At 44.7% G+C, this 15,717-nt stretch overlaps 1 protein-coding gene across 2 annotated transcripts in view; it reads right to left on the bottom strand.

The window, feature by feature from the left end:
• The window catches only part of LOC128347971 (ovostatin-like), a 92,188-nt gene that overhangs the window by 58,888 nt on the left and 17,583 nt on the right, over positions 1 to 15,717 (bottom strand). For both annotated transcript variants that reach the window (XM_053303368.1, XM_053303369.1), the window contains 9 exons: positions 13,909 to 14,077; positions 12,835 to 12,919; positions 11,906 to 12,023; positions 10,365 to 10,494; positions 10,054 to 10,163; positions 7,953 to 8,111; positions 7,121 to 7,354; positions 5,457 to 5,511; positions 2,326 to 2,468 (listed from right to left, as the gene is read on the bottom strand). In XM_053303368.1, the coding sequence (XP_053159343.1) occupies positions 2,326 to 2,468; positions 5,457 to 5,511; positions 7,121 to 7,354; positions 7,953 to 8,111; positions 10,054 to 10,163; positions 10,365 to 10,494; positions 11,906 to 12,023; positions 12,835 to 12,919; positions 13,909 to 14,077 (1,203 nt within the window). The remainder of the gene's footprint in view (positions 1 to 2,325; positions 2,469 to 5,456; positions 5,512 to 7,120; positions 7,355 to 7,952; positions 8,112 to 10,053; positions 10,164 to 10,364; positions 10,495 to 11,905; positions 12,024 to 12,834; positions 12,920 to 13,908; positions 14,078 to 15,717) is intronic.

Raw genomic sequence — 15,717 nt, 5'->3', positions numbered from 1 at the left:
GTAATGGGCAATGTGGAGGCTTCATTTGCTGCCCAGGACCTCTGGTGGGGGGAGGCTGGGCAAAACTGTGTGCAAGAAGTGAGGACACTCCTGAAGCCTCCATGGCCTCCATCTCTCTCTGAGGCGCGCTGGGTCACTGTGCTGCGAACTTCGCGGCCCGAAGTCGGGAAACCTGCTGCGGACTTATCAGGGGTCCTGCCTGGTGGCATTTTCGTGGCCAGCTGGGAAACATTTGGAGGAGGCGATCCCGGGGCTCTGGTGCCACGGGGAAGACACCCTGCCATTTCCCTTTAGGAACCAGGATCATCCTACTCCTCCCTGCGTGTTCCATAGCAAGGGGAAAAGGAGGGGGGAAGGATCAGGATTTTAGGGATTGGCTAAGAAGAAAATAAATCCAAAAGGGTTGTTGTTGTTTTTTAAGCTGGTTATAAAAGAAAGGTAAGTAGTAAGAGAGAGCCTGGAGCCATGCAGGACTGAAAGAACTGAGGTGGGGCTATTCTCCTCAGGTTCTTGTAGGCATCTGTTTCTTTTAGCAAATTACCATAGTCCTGCCTAGGAGCACATGAGGAGGATAACCCATAGAGATGTCCTTGACTCCAGCAGCTGAGAATAACCAGGACATTCTTTTGTTCACATTTCCTCCCACATTCACCCCTCTGAAAGGCATAAGGGACAAATCTATAGAAATCTTTAGTTATTCTCAATCCATTTAGGGTATAAACTACCCCAGTCCAAGAGTCGGAACTTTGGAAGCGAGACTTCACAGCTAGCAGAGAGAGAGAGAGAGAGAGAGAGAGAGAGAGAGAGAGAGAGAGAGAGAGAGAGAGAGTTGTCCCCAGAGGCCTTTGGCTGTGCAGGTCTCTGTCCACTGGCCCAAAGAGCCACTTCATGCTTTTTGGCCACAACATTTAGTCTAGCCACATGGAGGTCCCCCTTGCCAAGCAGGTCTCCAATCATTTTGCTTCAAGCACTATGCAAATAGGAGAGGTGTAACCACTACCATTCACTAAACCCTACCTCTGGAACACTTGGAGCCTTTTCTCACAATCCATGAGAAAGGGCTTGGGGCACAAGGGGAGGAAGGCTGTAAAACCTTACCTCCCCCACATACGATTGCCCTGTTTGTGCTGGGTGCGCAAATTGCGCTCCCACACCGACTCCAGCTCTCCCCAGCAGCAGCAGAGAGCTGGGGCCAGGACGCATTGCCCCATCCCACCAGATATCCCAGCAAGTGCATTATGGGGATCACTCCCACCCCCACGGGATGCCTGCTGGGAGCCCTGCAGTCTCCCAGCTCTGGGTGCTTGTAGATGATCAACAAAATGGGGCTAAGAAAGCATGCCCTCCCTTAACCTCATTTGGTGGCGGGCTCCAGAGGTGGGTTTGCCACCAGGCCATTGCTGGGAGCCACATGGCTCTCAATGGTTCACATGCACAGCAAAGATGGGGCTTGGATGCCTTAGCCTGATCTTTTCTGTGTGTGAACAGCCTCTTGGAGTTTAACCATTACACTGTGGAATACCCTTCTCTATTTTTTCCTTTCACCAATTCCCTTAGAGCTGTAACAGCAGACACAGGACCGGGTCTCACGATCAGTGAGACCCGGTTCTTTCCGGTGAGTGGGAAGAGCGGGCTAAGCCCGCTCTCCCCACTCACGAGTGGGGAGGGAACCCTGGGCAGCCGGACTGGCCGCCCACATGATGGCCGGCCCCGAGACGGAGCCAGCGGGGCCTGGGGAGCTCGGGGGCCACACGGCCCCCGGAAGCCCCAGTATGCCCTGTGTGAGTGCACAGGGCATACTGGGGAGACTCCCGAGCCGGGAGGCTGCTTTTAAGCCTCCCAGTCGGGGGTCTACTCGCAAGTAGCCGTGGCGCGGAGCCGCGGTACGGCTACTCAAGAGCAGATAGCCCGGGTTTGCTGAGCACTAGCGGGCTAAGGGGTGGGCTACAGGAGCGAGTTAGCCGCTCCAGAACCACCAGGCTTGGCTGCGAGCCCAGTGGTTCTCACGGCCAACAAAAATCGGGCTAGCCTCTGCTAGCCCAATTTTTGTTGGTCGTGTGAATAGCCCCACAGAATGGTTAAATCGTTTCAATAAAGGCTTTTCTGGCTGCCTTCCTTGTCTTTCTTTTGCAAGTGCCATCTTACTTGCAACTCTTCTATTCATTACCAGTAAGGTCAGGATCCTAGGACCCCTATGGCTTGGTTGCTTTGGTTCATTACTCCCTACTGGTAGGAAGATTAGTATTTTAGTAGTATGGCGCTACACACCCTTAGGAGCCAGTCTAATCATTAAGATGTGGGGGAAAGAAACTGATGAGCTCTTACCTGGTTTCTGAAGCACCTTTCAACCACAAAAGAGATACTATCAGCCACCAACTCATCATGCAGGGTGTAAACCAACAAGGTTGTTCTTGGAGCCAGCTTCTGACTAATGCTTAGTGGGAGTGAAAATCTGCCATATCGTCCAGCTGTGGGGAAGAACATAAAATTAAAGCAGGAGACAAGAGCAGAGATCTATTAAAGCTGATGTACTAGCAAAAAGTGTACTAGCCACCTAATGGTGCAGCGGGTAAGTAACTTGCCTAGGGAGCAAGAGGTTGCTAGTTCAAATCTCCACTGGTATGTTTCCTAGACTATGGGAAACACCTACATCAGGCAGCAGCAATAAAGGAAGAGCACATGATATCATACTGTGTGGGAGATGGCAATGGTAAACCCCTCCTGTATTCTACCAGAAAAAACCACATGGCTCTCTGGTTGCCAGGAGTCAACACCGACTCGACAGCACAACTTTACTTTACTAGCAAAATGGCTGCCAAGAACAAAGGGAAACTGGAGAGCCCTTGGCACAATATGCAGCCTTATTATGAAATGGATATGCAAGATAATTGGGTGGGATTGATATTGTCCTTCACAACCTGTGCTTTCCCCCAGGTGAAACTCTCAGAGGTCATTCACACAATCAAAAACTGTGTTCTACCCAGGTTTGGGAGTGGTGTGTGCTCCCATTTTTTGGTTGTGTGGAAGCAAGGTAGGAAGAAAAGTCACGTTTGCAGTGTTGGCTGGAAGGGGAGGAACGAAAACAAATATCCAGAAAGCTACTTCAGCTAAGACCAGGAGTTCCCAAGCTGCCCAGTGCCCACCTCTGAGTTACGTAACAGTCAGTCATTTTGTGACTATTTTTTTTTTAATTAACATATTTTTATACCGCCCCAAACTTATGTCTCTGGGCAGTTTACAACAAAATAAAAACAGAAAAAGTAAAACATTAGTTAAAACAAAAACAAGAAGTTTAAAACATAACAATTTAAAATGTTTAAAACAATATTTTAATATGGGATGACCCAGAGACCAACCTGGCTGCCGCATTCTGGACCAACTGTAGTTTCCGGACTATATATAGGGGCATCCCCACATAGAGCCCATTGCAGTAATCCAGTCTGGAGGTTACCAGCAGGTGTACCACTGTTTTGAGGTCATTCACCTCAAGAAATGGACACAGCTGGTGTATCAGCCGAAGTTAACAGAAGGCACTTCTGGCCACTGCCTCAACCTGGGACACCAAGGAGAGGCTTGGATCCAGAAGCACCCCTAGACTGCATACCTGTTCCTTCTGGGAAAGTGTAACCCCATCCAGAACAGGCAGATCAAAATTGTCTCTCAGGTTTCGACCCTGCACAATGAGTACCTCCATCTTATCTGGATTCAGTCCCAGTTTGTTATCCCTCATCCAGCCCATCACCGACTCCAGGCAGGCATTTAGGGAGGCGACAAGGAGAAACAGATTTGGGTGTCATCAGCATACTGATAGCACTCTGCACCAAATCTCCTGATGATCTCTCCCAGCAGTTTCATGTAGATGTTAAACAACATTGGATGAAATATGTAGCCCTGAGGCACACCATACAAAAGTTCAGATTTTGAAGAAGAGCAGTCCAAGGGACACCATCTGGAACATGCCAGAGGTAGGAGCACAACCACTGTAAAGCAGTGCCTCCCATTCCCAACCCCCTCAGACGCTCCAGAAGGATACTACGGTCGATAGTATCGAAAGCCGCCACGAGATCCAAAAGGACCAATAGAGTCACAATTCCTCTGTCAATTCCCAACTGAAGATCATCCATCAGGCCAACCAAGGCAGTCTCCACCCCATAGCCAGCCTGAAAGCCAGTTTGAAATGGGTCAAGATAATCAATTTCCTCCAAGACTGTCTGGAGCTGGGAAGCCACCACTCTCTCAATTACCTTACCCAGCCACGGAAGGTTGGAGACCGGCCTGTAGTTGCTCAACTCTGAGGGATCCAGGGTAGGCTTCTTCAGAAGTCGTCTAATAATTGCCTCCTTAAGGCAAAGAGGCATCCTACCTTCCCTCAGAGATGCATTTATAATTTCTACCAGGCCTTTCTAACAACCCCCCTGCCAGATGGTATAAGTCATGACATGCAAGGGTCAAGAGAACAGTTGGTAGGCCGCACCGTTCCAATCAGCTCGTCCACATCCTCAGGAGTCACAAACTGGAACTGATCCAACCTAATCACACAAGAGTTGTTGCTGGACACCACCACATCAGACACTGAAGTAACTGTGGAGAACTATCATTCTAATCCTAAAGTTTATAAGTGGTGCGAGTTCAAGGGCAAGTGAACTGCTAGGAATCACTTTAAAGACCTAGTGCTTGTGGTTAGGGGTATGCACAGAACTGCTGAACTGTGGTCCGGCACTGGGGTGGGGGGGGGTTGCTTTAAGAGAGGGGGAAGGTTTCCCCCTCCGTCGCCCGTAGTTTTTCTAGTAATTGGGGCAACAGGATACCTCCCTGCCGCCCCTTCCCCCGTTTTGCTTGAAAAGGCAACCAGAAGTCTTCTGCACGCGTACACGTCGTGCGCGTGCTTCACGTCTCCTTTTCAAGCGAAACAGAGGAAGGGGCGGCAAGGAGGTATCCTGCCACCCCAATTACTAGAAAAACTACGGGCGACGGAGGGGGAAAGTGGCGGGAGGGGTAAGTAAACCCTCCCCGCGCTCTTAGAGCAACCCCCCACCCGAATCTCCCAAACCCCGAACCACCCAGGTCCGGACCATTCTGGAGGCCTTTAGAATGGCCTCCGGACCGGTCCGGGCACATCACTACTTGTGGTCTCCAAGACAGGAATAAACATATAGGCACCTTTATTTTGCTATGTTCTACCAGCAAAAGTTAACTCCTTCTAAATGGCCAGAGAGACATCTTTCAAGTGGTAGTTTTTTTCTATTTAGCCAGGGAGAGAAAATGTCCCTATTCATTCCATATAGTGTCCTTTTCAGTGGCTGTTGCTAATGTTGTGTTTGTTTGTTTGTTTTAAAGGATTGATTCCTTGTCTCAAAGGAGCACCACTTTTTCAGTTTTCTGCTGTGTAAAGCCCCATGAACTTTTTGGTGAAAAGCAGTACATACACATTCCAAACAGAAAATCAGTATACTTACTTTGAATGTGGACTTGCTTTTTACCACCTTCAACAATTTTGCCTTTGGTTATCATCTGTGTGCAAGGAAGAAGCCAAGAAATGAGGTTGCTAAACCATATAATACACAAAATGCTTCATAGAACACTGTAGTGTGAGGAACATTTACTGCAAGACAGTTATGAAGAGATTCTCACCTAGGTTTCCCTTCTTACCCACATGGAGATATCAAGTGTCTCAGGAGTCTACTGACCATGCCTCTAAGGCAGGGGTAGGCAACCCATGGCAGGGGAAATGATTTCGAGTGGCACTCGCACGGCTAGTCCAAATAGAAGGCATTTGTGCTCTAACTCCCCAAACAGCAGCAACAGCTGGTGCAGCACTGAGCCCTGCTCCACTCTGTAGGTCTTCCTTTCCTACTGCTGTCAGGAAGCAGGGACGGAGAATGGAGTGGTGTAGGGGCTCAATGCTGCCACTGCTACTGAGGAGTTAGAGCACATCAAGGCAGAAGCAAAGGAGATTATGAGGGCAGTAGGCGGCAGTCGCAAAGGACTGGGACCCTTTTTCTGCCCCTTCTTGCAACATGTGCAGCAGCCATGTGACCACCCACTCCAGCCTCAGAAGGGGCCACACCTTGAACTTCCAAATTCCTGCAGACTTGGAAAACCACTACAACCAATATTTATATACTGCTCTTCAACCAAAGTTCTCAAACGGTTTACACAGAAAAATAAATAATACATGAATAAGATGGCTCCCTGTCCCCAAAGGGCTCATAATCTAAAAAGAAACATAAAGCAGATACCAGCAACAGCCACTGGAAGGATGCTGTGCTGGGGATGGATAGGGCCAGTTGCTCTCCCCCTGCTAAATATAAGAGAATCACCACTTGGAAAGGTGTCTCTTTACTCATTTAGTTCCAAGGCATGCCCCATGACACCATGCTCCCATTATTCCACCCCCTGTTCTCTCCACACAGCTCTGCTGCCCCTCGACTCCTGCTTCAGGATCTCATTGCTAATCTGAGTGCTACTTGCACAGGCGATGCACAGCACTGTGGCTTGTGGATGCTTCAGGTGATGGTGAACAAAGGTGATAGTTTTGTTCCCAACTCCTTTAACTCGCTCAGGGCTCATTTCCCATCTGCTGCTATTCCATCCAGCAGTCATGAGAGGGAGGGATGAGAAAGTGAGGCCTTCCTCATTGACCTAGCAGAAACCAACACCACATGGCTCCACTTTCTTCATCAGTGGCTGTTCCACTACCTGGTTATGTTAAGAGGTCCGCTTGGACACGTGTGAGCTAGCGTAGTCCATGGCTATGTTACGGTGCACTGAAGCACTCCCATAATGGCATAGCGAGTATGGCTAGTAATAGTCATTATGTAATTTTAACACGTTACAAGCAGCAGTTTATTATGCTCTGTCTCCTTTTGCAAAGCCCCTTTCGTTGTTAGTCATTTTGGGAACGGCCTGTGCATTTTATACTTTGTACAACACTTGAAATTCTATTAAGTGCTTAACACATGGATTCTACAAATAGGGTTCAGTGATGCCCATTTCCAAGATACGAGTCTTTAGTGAAGCAATGTCTGGATTTCTTAAACTGCAGATGATTCCTCTCTGGTCAAATAGTCAATGAAAGTTAAAAGGACATGGGAAAACAACTTGTTCTTTACACACTTACAACATAATAGAAGTTAACTAGGGAGGTCCTCATATCCCCATCTTGATCTTTGTTCAGGATATAATGCACAGTGACAGGTCTTTGCTGGTCACATTTCAGTTCCTCCAACACAGGCTCTATCTGCATATAGCTGTTAGTCCGGGAGAAAAAGCGCCCTATGGAATGTTCATAGGTTTCTACGTTGTTTGTTTCCAGCCACCAATCGTCACTGCATTGATCTGATTGATAGACAGCCTGATAAGAGATGGGTGGGAAGGAAGGCAAAAAAAATTTATTTACACACACACACACACACACACACACACACACACATATCAGAGGTTTTACTGAAGTAAAGCATCCAGTCATAACTGGGGCAGAAATGAATTATCGATTATCTCTTTGGGTGATTCCATTGACATGCCTGTGGGGAAGTCAATAATGAGGCAGCAAATACATGAGTCTGACCCAACTGTGCCCCTTACATAGGAACATAGGAAGCTGCCTTTTAATGAGTCAGACCATTGGTCCATCTAGCTCAGTATTGTCTACACAGACTGGCAGTGGCTTCTTTGCAGGCAGGAGTCTCTCTCAACCCTATCTTGGAGATTCCAGGGAGGGAACTTTGAACTTCCTGCATGCAAGTGCTCTTCCCAGAGCAGCCCCATCCTCTAAGGGCGAATATCCTGCAGTGCTCACACATGTAGTCTCCCATTCAAATACAAACCAGGGTAGATCCTGCTTAGCAAAGCGGAACAATTAATGCTTGCTATCACAAGACCAGCTCTACGAAAGGAAGTTTCTCTTTGGGTCACATCCTTTCCCCACACTTCATCAGCTTTCAATGACTTACTTTCAACTTATAGGAAGGCTCATGAAGGTCAGAAGTTTTGATGGAGAAATTAGCAATGCCATTCTGGTCTGTAGTGTAGTTAGCCACAACTTCTCCATTGAGTTGTAGGTTGATAAGCCCATTTGCAATTGGCACTTCATTCTCATCTCTCAGCTGGATCTGATAAGGGGGGAAAAACAGGTTCAAAATATTCAGGAAACATATTCATAGACAGGTCAAGACCGCCTAGTGACAGTTATTTACAATGGAGGAGGCTGCCAAAAAACAAAACAAAAACTCTACAAGGAAGCTGCAAGGTATTTTGAAGCTATTTAGCACATGGCTTGTTGTGACTGTGTGGTAGCCCAGCCACAATGGAACAACAAACACTGACCAGAGAGTAAGAAAGCCTTATCTGAAGAGGAAGGAAAGGCGAGGCCTCCTCTGTCATAGTAGTAGCAATGGCTACCTAGGCCTTCCTAGGTCCAGAACTAGAATGCAATCATGGACAACATCATCCACATGCTTCAGAATACCTGGGGCATGATCCAGCCAAAGTTGCGTATATTTCTCCCATTGAAGTTACAGTGCTTAACCCAAGCCGGCTCATGCCACAGCCCCATGAGTCCATTGGTGTGGGCTGATGGATACTTTCAATATCAGAACCCATCCTCCCACAGAGCGACTGGGGCATATGCAGAATTATTTAGTAGATCACTGGTGTTTCAGCAGCATCTCTACACAAAACTCATTAGAAATACCTCACAGAAGAGGCTTCTGCTCCTCTACATAGCATTGCCTTAATGAACACACTGCCTCATGTTACAGCTATAATTTTTAAACTACTACTGTAGAAAACTAGGAAAGGTACAATGCTGCATGACCATGAAATGTGTAAACACCACAAAGAGTTGTCAACAGTGTTGGCAATTGGTTTTGATTTGTTCTGTTCTTTTATTATTTCATGAGTTCACCCCAAAATTTATGAAAGAAAATAATCTTGCCTAAGAATAATTCTGGAATTGGTGCAAGCAGTTTGCTGCAATGTTCAGTTTATTTGCATCTTTCGTGCCTCCAGTTCCCCAGTGCACAGCTGTGTGTTGCCTTTTGGCAACATGTTATCAGCTGTAAAGTGATCATACACAAGTCCACATCCTGATTCATTCTGTGCCATGTTTCAGCCTTGTGCATATGAGCCCTCACGTACTGGTAAACCACCATTGCATTAATTTGATTTATTGGTAGTGTTTTGAGAGAGAGAGAGAGAGAATGAATGTGGCTAGGAAGACAAATTAACAAAAGACACTGAAAAGCTGCAGCATGCCGCATGCTCTGTATAAAATATGTTTAATAGCCTCAGTTTCCTTTTTAACTTATCAGTTGCAATTCAAAAGGAACTCCATAAGCCAAGGAAAAATTTACAAGAGGAGAATGTCAGAAGCATCTCTGGCTGGTGATATTATTAATATTATTGTCAAAAAAGTGTCATACAAGTCCAACCAATTCCAATGTAACCATGAGACACTGGTGAAAAAAGGAAGGATTGAAAAAACTCCAAGTTGTTAATGAGTGCATTCAGCCAATTGTTTGTGGAGGTTTTCTAGTGAACATCTGTGACAAGTCTCCCAAAGATGGTCTCTTCTACAACTAGACAGACTTTGTTCCTCCAGAGTCAGAGCCAGGCTGCTGCCCAGGGCACTTACCTACCTTGGTAGGTACATGTGGGAGACTTGTTGAGACGTGGGATCCCAGAATTGGAGCAAGAGAGCAATGACAGCAAAGCAACATGATACTGAGAGGTACCTCTCAAATGACTGAGTTTGTTTTATTGCTCATTTTAATTATAACTGTTGTAAGTTGCAGGAAGGTGCAGGATATAATTCAATAAATAGCTCTTCAATAAATAAATTCATGAAATTTGCTGGGAAAGCTTAGGAACAGAAGGACATGTTACACTACTGGGTTTTGCAAACCTACACAAGCAACATAAAAACTAAACAAGGGTGGTGGCAGTGATCCTGAAGGCACTCCCCCATTACTGCTTGCCAGGGGTGCTCTTTATCTTAGGGGTGCTCTTTATCTTAGGGCTTGGCATAGAGTATTTTCTTCTTAGTGTCCTTACCTGTCCAGTGTAAGGAATTCCTCTTTTATAGTAGCTATTTAAGTTATTTAAAATTATGGTTTTCCTCGCTTGGTAGACGGAGATGTAGCTGGAGCTGGAGATCTGGACACCTGTGAGATACATACAAGAACCTGTAAGCAGCTACTTTTTCTTTTCTTTACAAAGAGTAGTTGGACACGATGTACATCTTGTACAAGGCACTCAGAGAAGCCTGCTCTTTGTGCACAGACCCTCAGATGAGTTCTTTTAAAAACCCAAACTCCCCTCCCCCAATCATGTTCTGTTATCATGCCTGGTTACAAAAGGGTTACCTGTTCCATTCTCTGTGACGACTCCCTCAACTTGAAGGGACATGAAAAAGTAACGATTCACACCCTGATTTGCATAAAGACGGAACGCTTTAGTGCTGATCAGCCTAGAGATGCAGCCATCTTTGCCCAGCTAAAGAGGGAAGGAAACGTATGACAAGCATGCTGAATTTCAGTCTTTTAGCAAAAACCATATGAATATATAAGATTTCATGGGGTTATCTATTATTATTATTATTATTATTATTTCGATTTCTACACCGCCCTTCCAAAAATAGCTCAGGGTGGTTTACAAAGAGAAACAATAAATAAATAAGATGGATCCCTGTCCCCAAAGGGCTCACATTCTAAAATGAAACATAAGATAGACACCAGCAACAGTCACTGGAGGTACAGTGCTGGGGGTGGATAGGGCCAGTTACTCTCTCCCTGCTAAATAAAGAGAATCACCACAGTAAAAGGTGCCTCTTTGCCCAGTTAGCAGGGGTTATTAGGAGCTTAATTGGATGCATTAAACAGTCTCCCAGGTTGACTTATATGTTGCCTGGAGAAGTGGGGGGGGGGAAGAGTTGTAGATAGGGCACAGAGTGCCTTAAAGTGCAAGTGTGGTGGTAGCGTTTTTGACCAGAGCCCAAAGTGTCTAGAATCAGAGTGGTTAGATGATTTATGTGTCAGCATAGCAAGCAAGAAAGTAAGTTAGTTAAGTAATCCCCTTAAAAAAGACAATTACTTTCCCTAGTGAAAAAGCCACTTTGTCCAATCAGGATGGAGTGCAAATACTATGGTATTAAAGATGCCGGTGTATTCTAGCTCAGCAGTGAGCTTGGTAGGTATAACACCAGTTCTGTAAAAGGCCTTGACAAATTCTTCTTTGCCTTTATCTCTAATGATCAGGCTTACAGAGTCAACTACCATCCATGTAGCTATTGCCTTCAGAGATTATTAGTGACTTTCCAGAATATAAGAAGCCATAAGGGCTACTACCTTTTTTCTTGCTAATATTCATTGTCCGTTCTGTGCGTGCAAAGCAGGAGTTTGTGTGTGTGTGTGTGTGTGTGTGTGTGTGTGTGTAGCATTTCTTTCAAACTTTGCTAGAAAAGCTATCAAGAAGGTACATGCCAACACATGGTGAAGCAACATTTGTCTACATTCAAATTAGGACAGATTTCTCAAATGCAACGTTTAATTAAAAACTTGCATTTAAATGATTTCCTTTTAAAATTGCATTTGAATTAAATTAACCTGAAGTTGACCGCCTGGAGATAAGCTCTGCAGCAATATTGAAGTTCCATCTTAATCCTGATTGGGCCAAATGACAAATAGGCATCTCTGATGGGGGCTCTACATTTTGAACACACTCAAGGATCAATGCTGATGATCCATCATTCAGCCTTAAGCAAAAAGGGAAGAGGAATGTCCCTTTTCTTTCACTAACACCTCCAAATATACCTTGACAACACACAACTTTTTAATGCCTCAACACTCCACATTAATCATTCAAGCCAAAGTAATTTCCCCATAACATTTTTGAGTCACAGCTGCACCTTTGCACTATCAGCTTCACAAATCCCACTGGAATCTTCATTGCATCTTGGATTGTAATAGTGTTGTCTACACACTCTGAGCTGAGCTGTTCCCTGGACAGGTTGGCCATAGTTATACCTAGCGGGAAAAACATTCAGATTAGGTTACAAGCCCTGCTTGAATTGGTAAGAATCAGGAGCAGGAAATGGTCTTGGACAAGACTGCAGATGTGAAGGACCAAGTGGTTCTTAGGGTAGAGAGAGTGGAATGGACCCTTTCACTGCACCAGAAGTTAAATGTGATGTCTTAATAATATGGCTATTAATGGTGAGTTTGTCTTTGAATCAGTGTGAAATCCTTAGTATTAAGGCTCACTGGGAGTTTCTTGCTCTCTTTCTCTCATTTTAACTGTCTTTCTGAAATACTAGAATATATTCCAAGCAGTGACACAGTTTACTCTGCATAGCCTTTAATTATTTTCAGAGTATCTGGGAAAAGTCAAATTCTCCATTTATTTTTACAACTTATATAATAGTGATGCTACAATGCATAGTAGAGAATTAGACTGGCACTTCTGTTTAGTTTTCCAAGTACACCTCCACATAGTATTTGGGTATTTCATGAGCCCCAGCATACTGAAATTTGTAGTTTTCCTGCATTTTTTGTCTGGCTACATCCACTGCTAATTAGTTTTTGATATATTAAAAGATTAACGAGCTTGACTTGTATTTTTGAGCTGATATTATGGTAAAGTTATCTGAAAGATGGGTGTCAGATGTTTGGACAGGGGGTGCAATTTCAGTGCTTGCCCTAGGCGTTATTTTCCCTAGATACTCCTCTGGGGTGGGTGGTGGGTAGGGAGACACCCTTCAGAAGCCTTCAGTCCAAAGTATTAACACAGAGATGCTAAAGTTGATGCAGTATGACTCTCTCTAGTTTCCAAACTTACACAGCACAGATGTCTACTTTGAATTCTTCAGCAAAAGGAGAAATCCTCTGTGGTGCCTTGATTGTTACTTCATACTGTGGTAGCACTGAAAATACAGGGTGAAGGTAAGGAGGAAGGTCTTGCTTAGTCAAAGGATAAATTCAGTGAGTATTGGGGTGGCGGGGAGAAGAGGAAGGTGTGCTTGATCATGAGAGTGGGGAACTGTTGGGAGGGGGGAAATTCAAGAACAAGGAGATGAATAATTGACTGTAGCTGAAGCTGGTTTTATTTGTGAGAATTAACAAGGCACAAAAATACAAAGCAGCTTTCTTGGCAAAGGACAAGAGATGCACTTTCCAGACATTTTTTAGAAGTGGGGTGTCTAATCTCAGTATTTGTAGAGATAATGTTTAATGCAATCTTGAAATGTCTACTTTAACTGACACTTAAAGATAATAATCCAGACATAGTTACAGCAGAAACAAGATTTTTTAGTAGGTGCTTGTTTCATGTTTTACAATATATCTGAGAGATGCAGGTGGTCAAAGCTGTTATCTTTTCAGTTAGTTGTGCCACAGTAGCAGCTTCACACAGAATCAGACTTAATCTATGGGTTGCTATAAGTGATCCTTCAGTTGATCATTCACTGGCTCTCTGCTGGAAAATGGCAGCCGGAAATGACATTGGAAGTCATTTTCGGCTGCTCAAAACCATGGATAGGCAAATTTTGTCCATTTTTCTACCTGCCCATAATGAAACTGGGTCTCTAAGACCCAACTGCGGATAGGTGAAACCGTGAATACAAGTACACAGATAACTAGGGCCACCTGTATGAACACAGAAGAGTGCAAAATGAACACAGAGCACAAAATGAACACAGAAGAGTGCTTAACACAAAATGAAATGGTCCCAACAAACTTCACTTAAGAGGAAATAAGGCCAAATAAGTAAGACATGGAGTGTAAATAAAACTTGTGTTTTGAGGGACAGTGACTATAGAAATTCCAAGCAAACATTACTTGTCATTCAGCCAAAATGCTGGCACAGATACTGGATCACAACTCTCATGCAAGTGAGCTTCCCAGTGGTACTCACCATATTCTTCAACTCTGACCCATTGACTGGTAGATGATGTAGATGTATCCTCAACAATGATCTGATAATTTCCCAAGTTTAGAAAGCGAGATAGTTCAAACTCTAACTGGAGGATGTAGCGGGAAGACATTTGATTCTGCCATTGAAGAATCCGATTGCCTTGAGGATCCTGGAAGAGAAAAACCTCCATTTCCCATTTTCTTCCATCTCTGACATCTACTGTCACGGGGATGTCTTAGTGAGATGCAGTTTAAGAATTAATCTTATTTTCATTTATTCAATGCATCTGGAATGCCTCACAGGTAACAACTTTTGTACAGTGAAAGTTTGTAGAACAATGAAAGACTGGACTAAGGACCGATTAAAAGAGCCTCTTTTATTACAAGTGAGCCACCATTTCCTGAAGCATGACCCACACAGAAGGTGTGCTTACCAAGTATAAGCTTAATGAAATATTAAGTAGGGATGTGCACAAAACCAGTTTGCCCGGTTCAGTTCGAATTTGAACAGAGTTTGAAGCGGGAGGGGGAGGTTTGGTTTTGGTTTTGCTTGAACCCCCCCAGTTCGGTTCAAATTTGAACTGGTTTGAACTGGTTTCAACCTCCAAAAGTGGGTGGGATGGTAGTAGGCACACCCATGGGTGCCTACCACCCAACTCCCAAAGCAATCGGACAGTCATACTATTTTTTATGAATTTTTGAGGGGGGAAATTTCTCATAGGGTATAATGGGACTCGAACCAGCCCATTATTCCCTATTCAAATGAGATTTGCAATGACAAACCATGAATCCACTCTCATTTGCTACCAGAGAATCTACACTCAGAACACCTCAGAAACAACAAAACCCAGTATCCCATGGGTTAGCAACACATAGGGATGGCTGGAACCCTCTGTGAACTACACCACCACTCACTCTGGGCCACCCCAGCACCCCCCAAGTGCAGTTATGGGGCTGATGAAACCTCAATTCTTCCCAATGGAGAAAAACCTTAAAGACACGTAAACTTCAAAAATCACTTAAAAACCAGCCCTTTGCCCAATTCCTTTCAAATAATTCTTGTAGCTTCCTTGACCCCCTTGGGCACTACCACCCACCACACTCCACTCTAGGCCACCCCTTTCCCCTTTACGTAAAGCAATACATTTGCTGAAACCTCAGTTCTTCCCAATGGAGAAAAACCTTAAAGACACATAAACTTCAAAAATCACTTAAAGATCTGGCCTTTTCCCAATTCCTTTCAAATAATTCTGGTAGCTTCCTTGACCCCCTTGGGCACTACCACCCACCACACTCTGCTCTAGGCCACCCCTCTCCCACTGAAGTGAAGCGATACATTTGCTGGAATCCTCATTATTCCCTATGAGGAATTCAAAAATAATTTTAAAATTCACCAATAATCGGAGGAGTGTCCGATTGCCTTGGGGTATGGCACTTTTGTGCCCCTAGGTGCTCCACAATAGGGGATAATGGGCTGGTTCGAGTCCCATTATACCCTATGGGAACAATAATTAAAAATATTTCAAATATTCATTAAAAAAACTGTAGGAGTGTCTGATTGCTTCAGGGTTTGGGTGGTAGTTGGCACCCATGGGTGCTCCACAATAGGGAATAATGGGCTGGTTCGAGTCCCATTATACCCTATGAGAATTTAAAAAAAATCATTAAAAATCGTACGAGTGTCCAATTGCTTTGGGGGTTGGGTGGTAGGCACCCATGGGTGCTTACTACCACCCCACCCACTTTTGGAGGTTTGAACCAGTTTGAACTGAACACCCCAGTTCGTTTTGAATTTGAACCTGTAGTTCAA

This window comes from Hemicordylus capensis, chromosome 2 (assembly GCF_027244095.1).
Source record: "Hemicordylus capensis ecotype Gifberg chromosome 2, rHemCap1.1.pri, whole genome shotgun sequence".
NCBI lineage: Eukaryota > Metazoa > Chordata > Lepidosauria > Squamata > Cordylidae > Hemicordylus > Hemicordylus capensis.
This window is presented reverse-complemented; position numbering and strand designations above follow the sequence as displayed.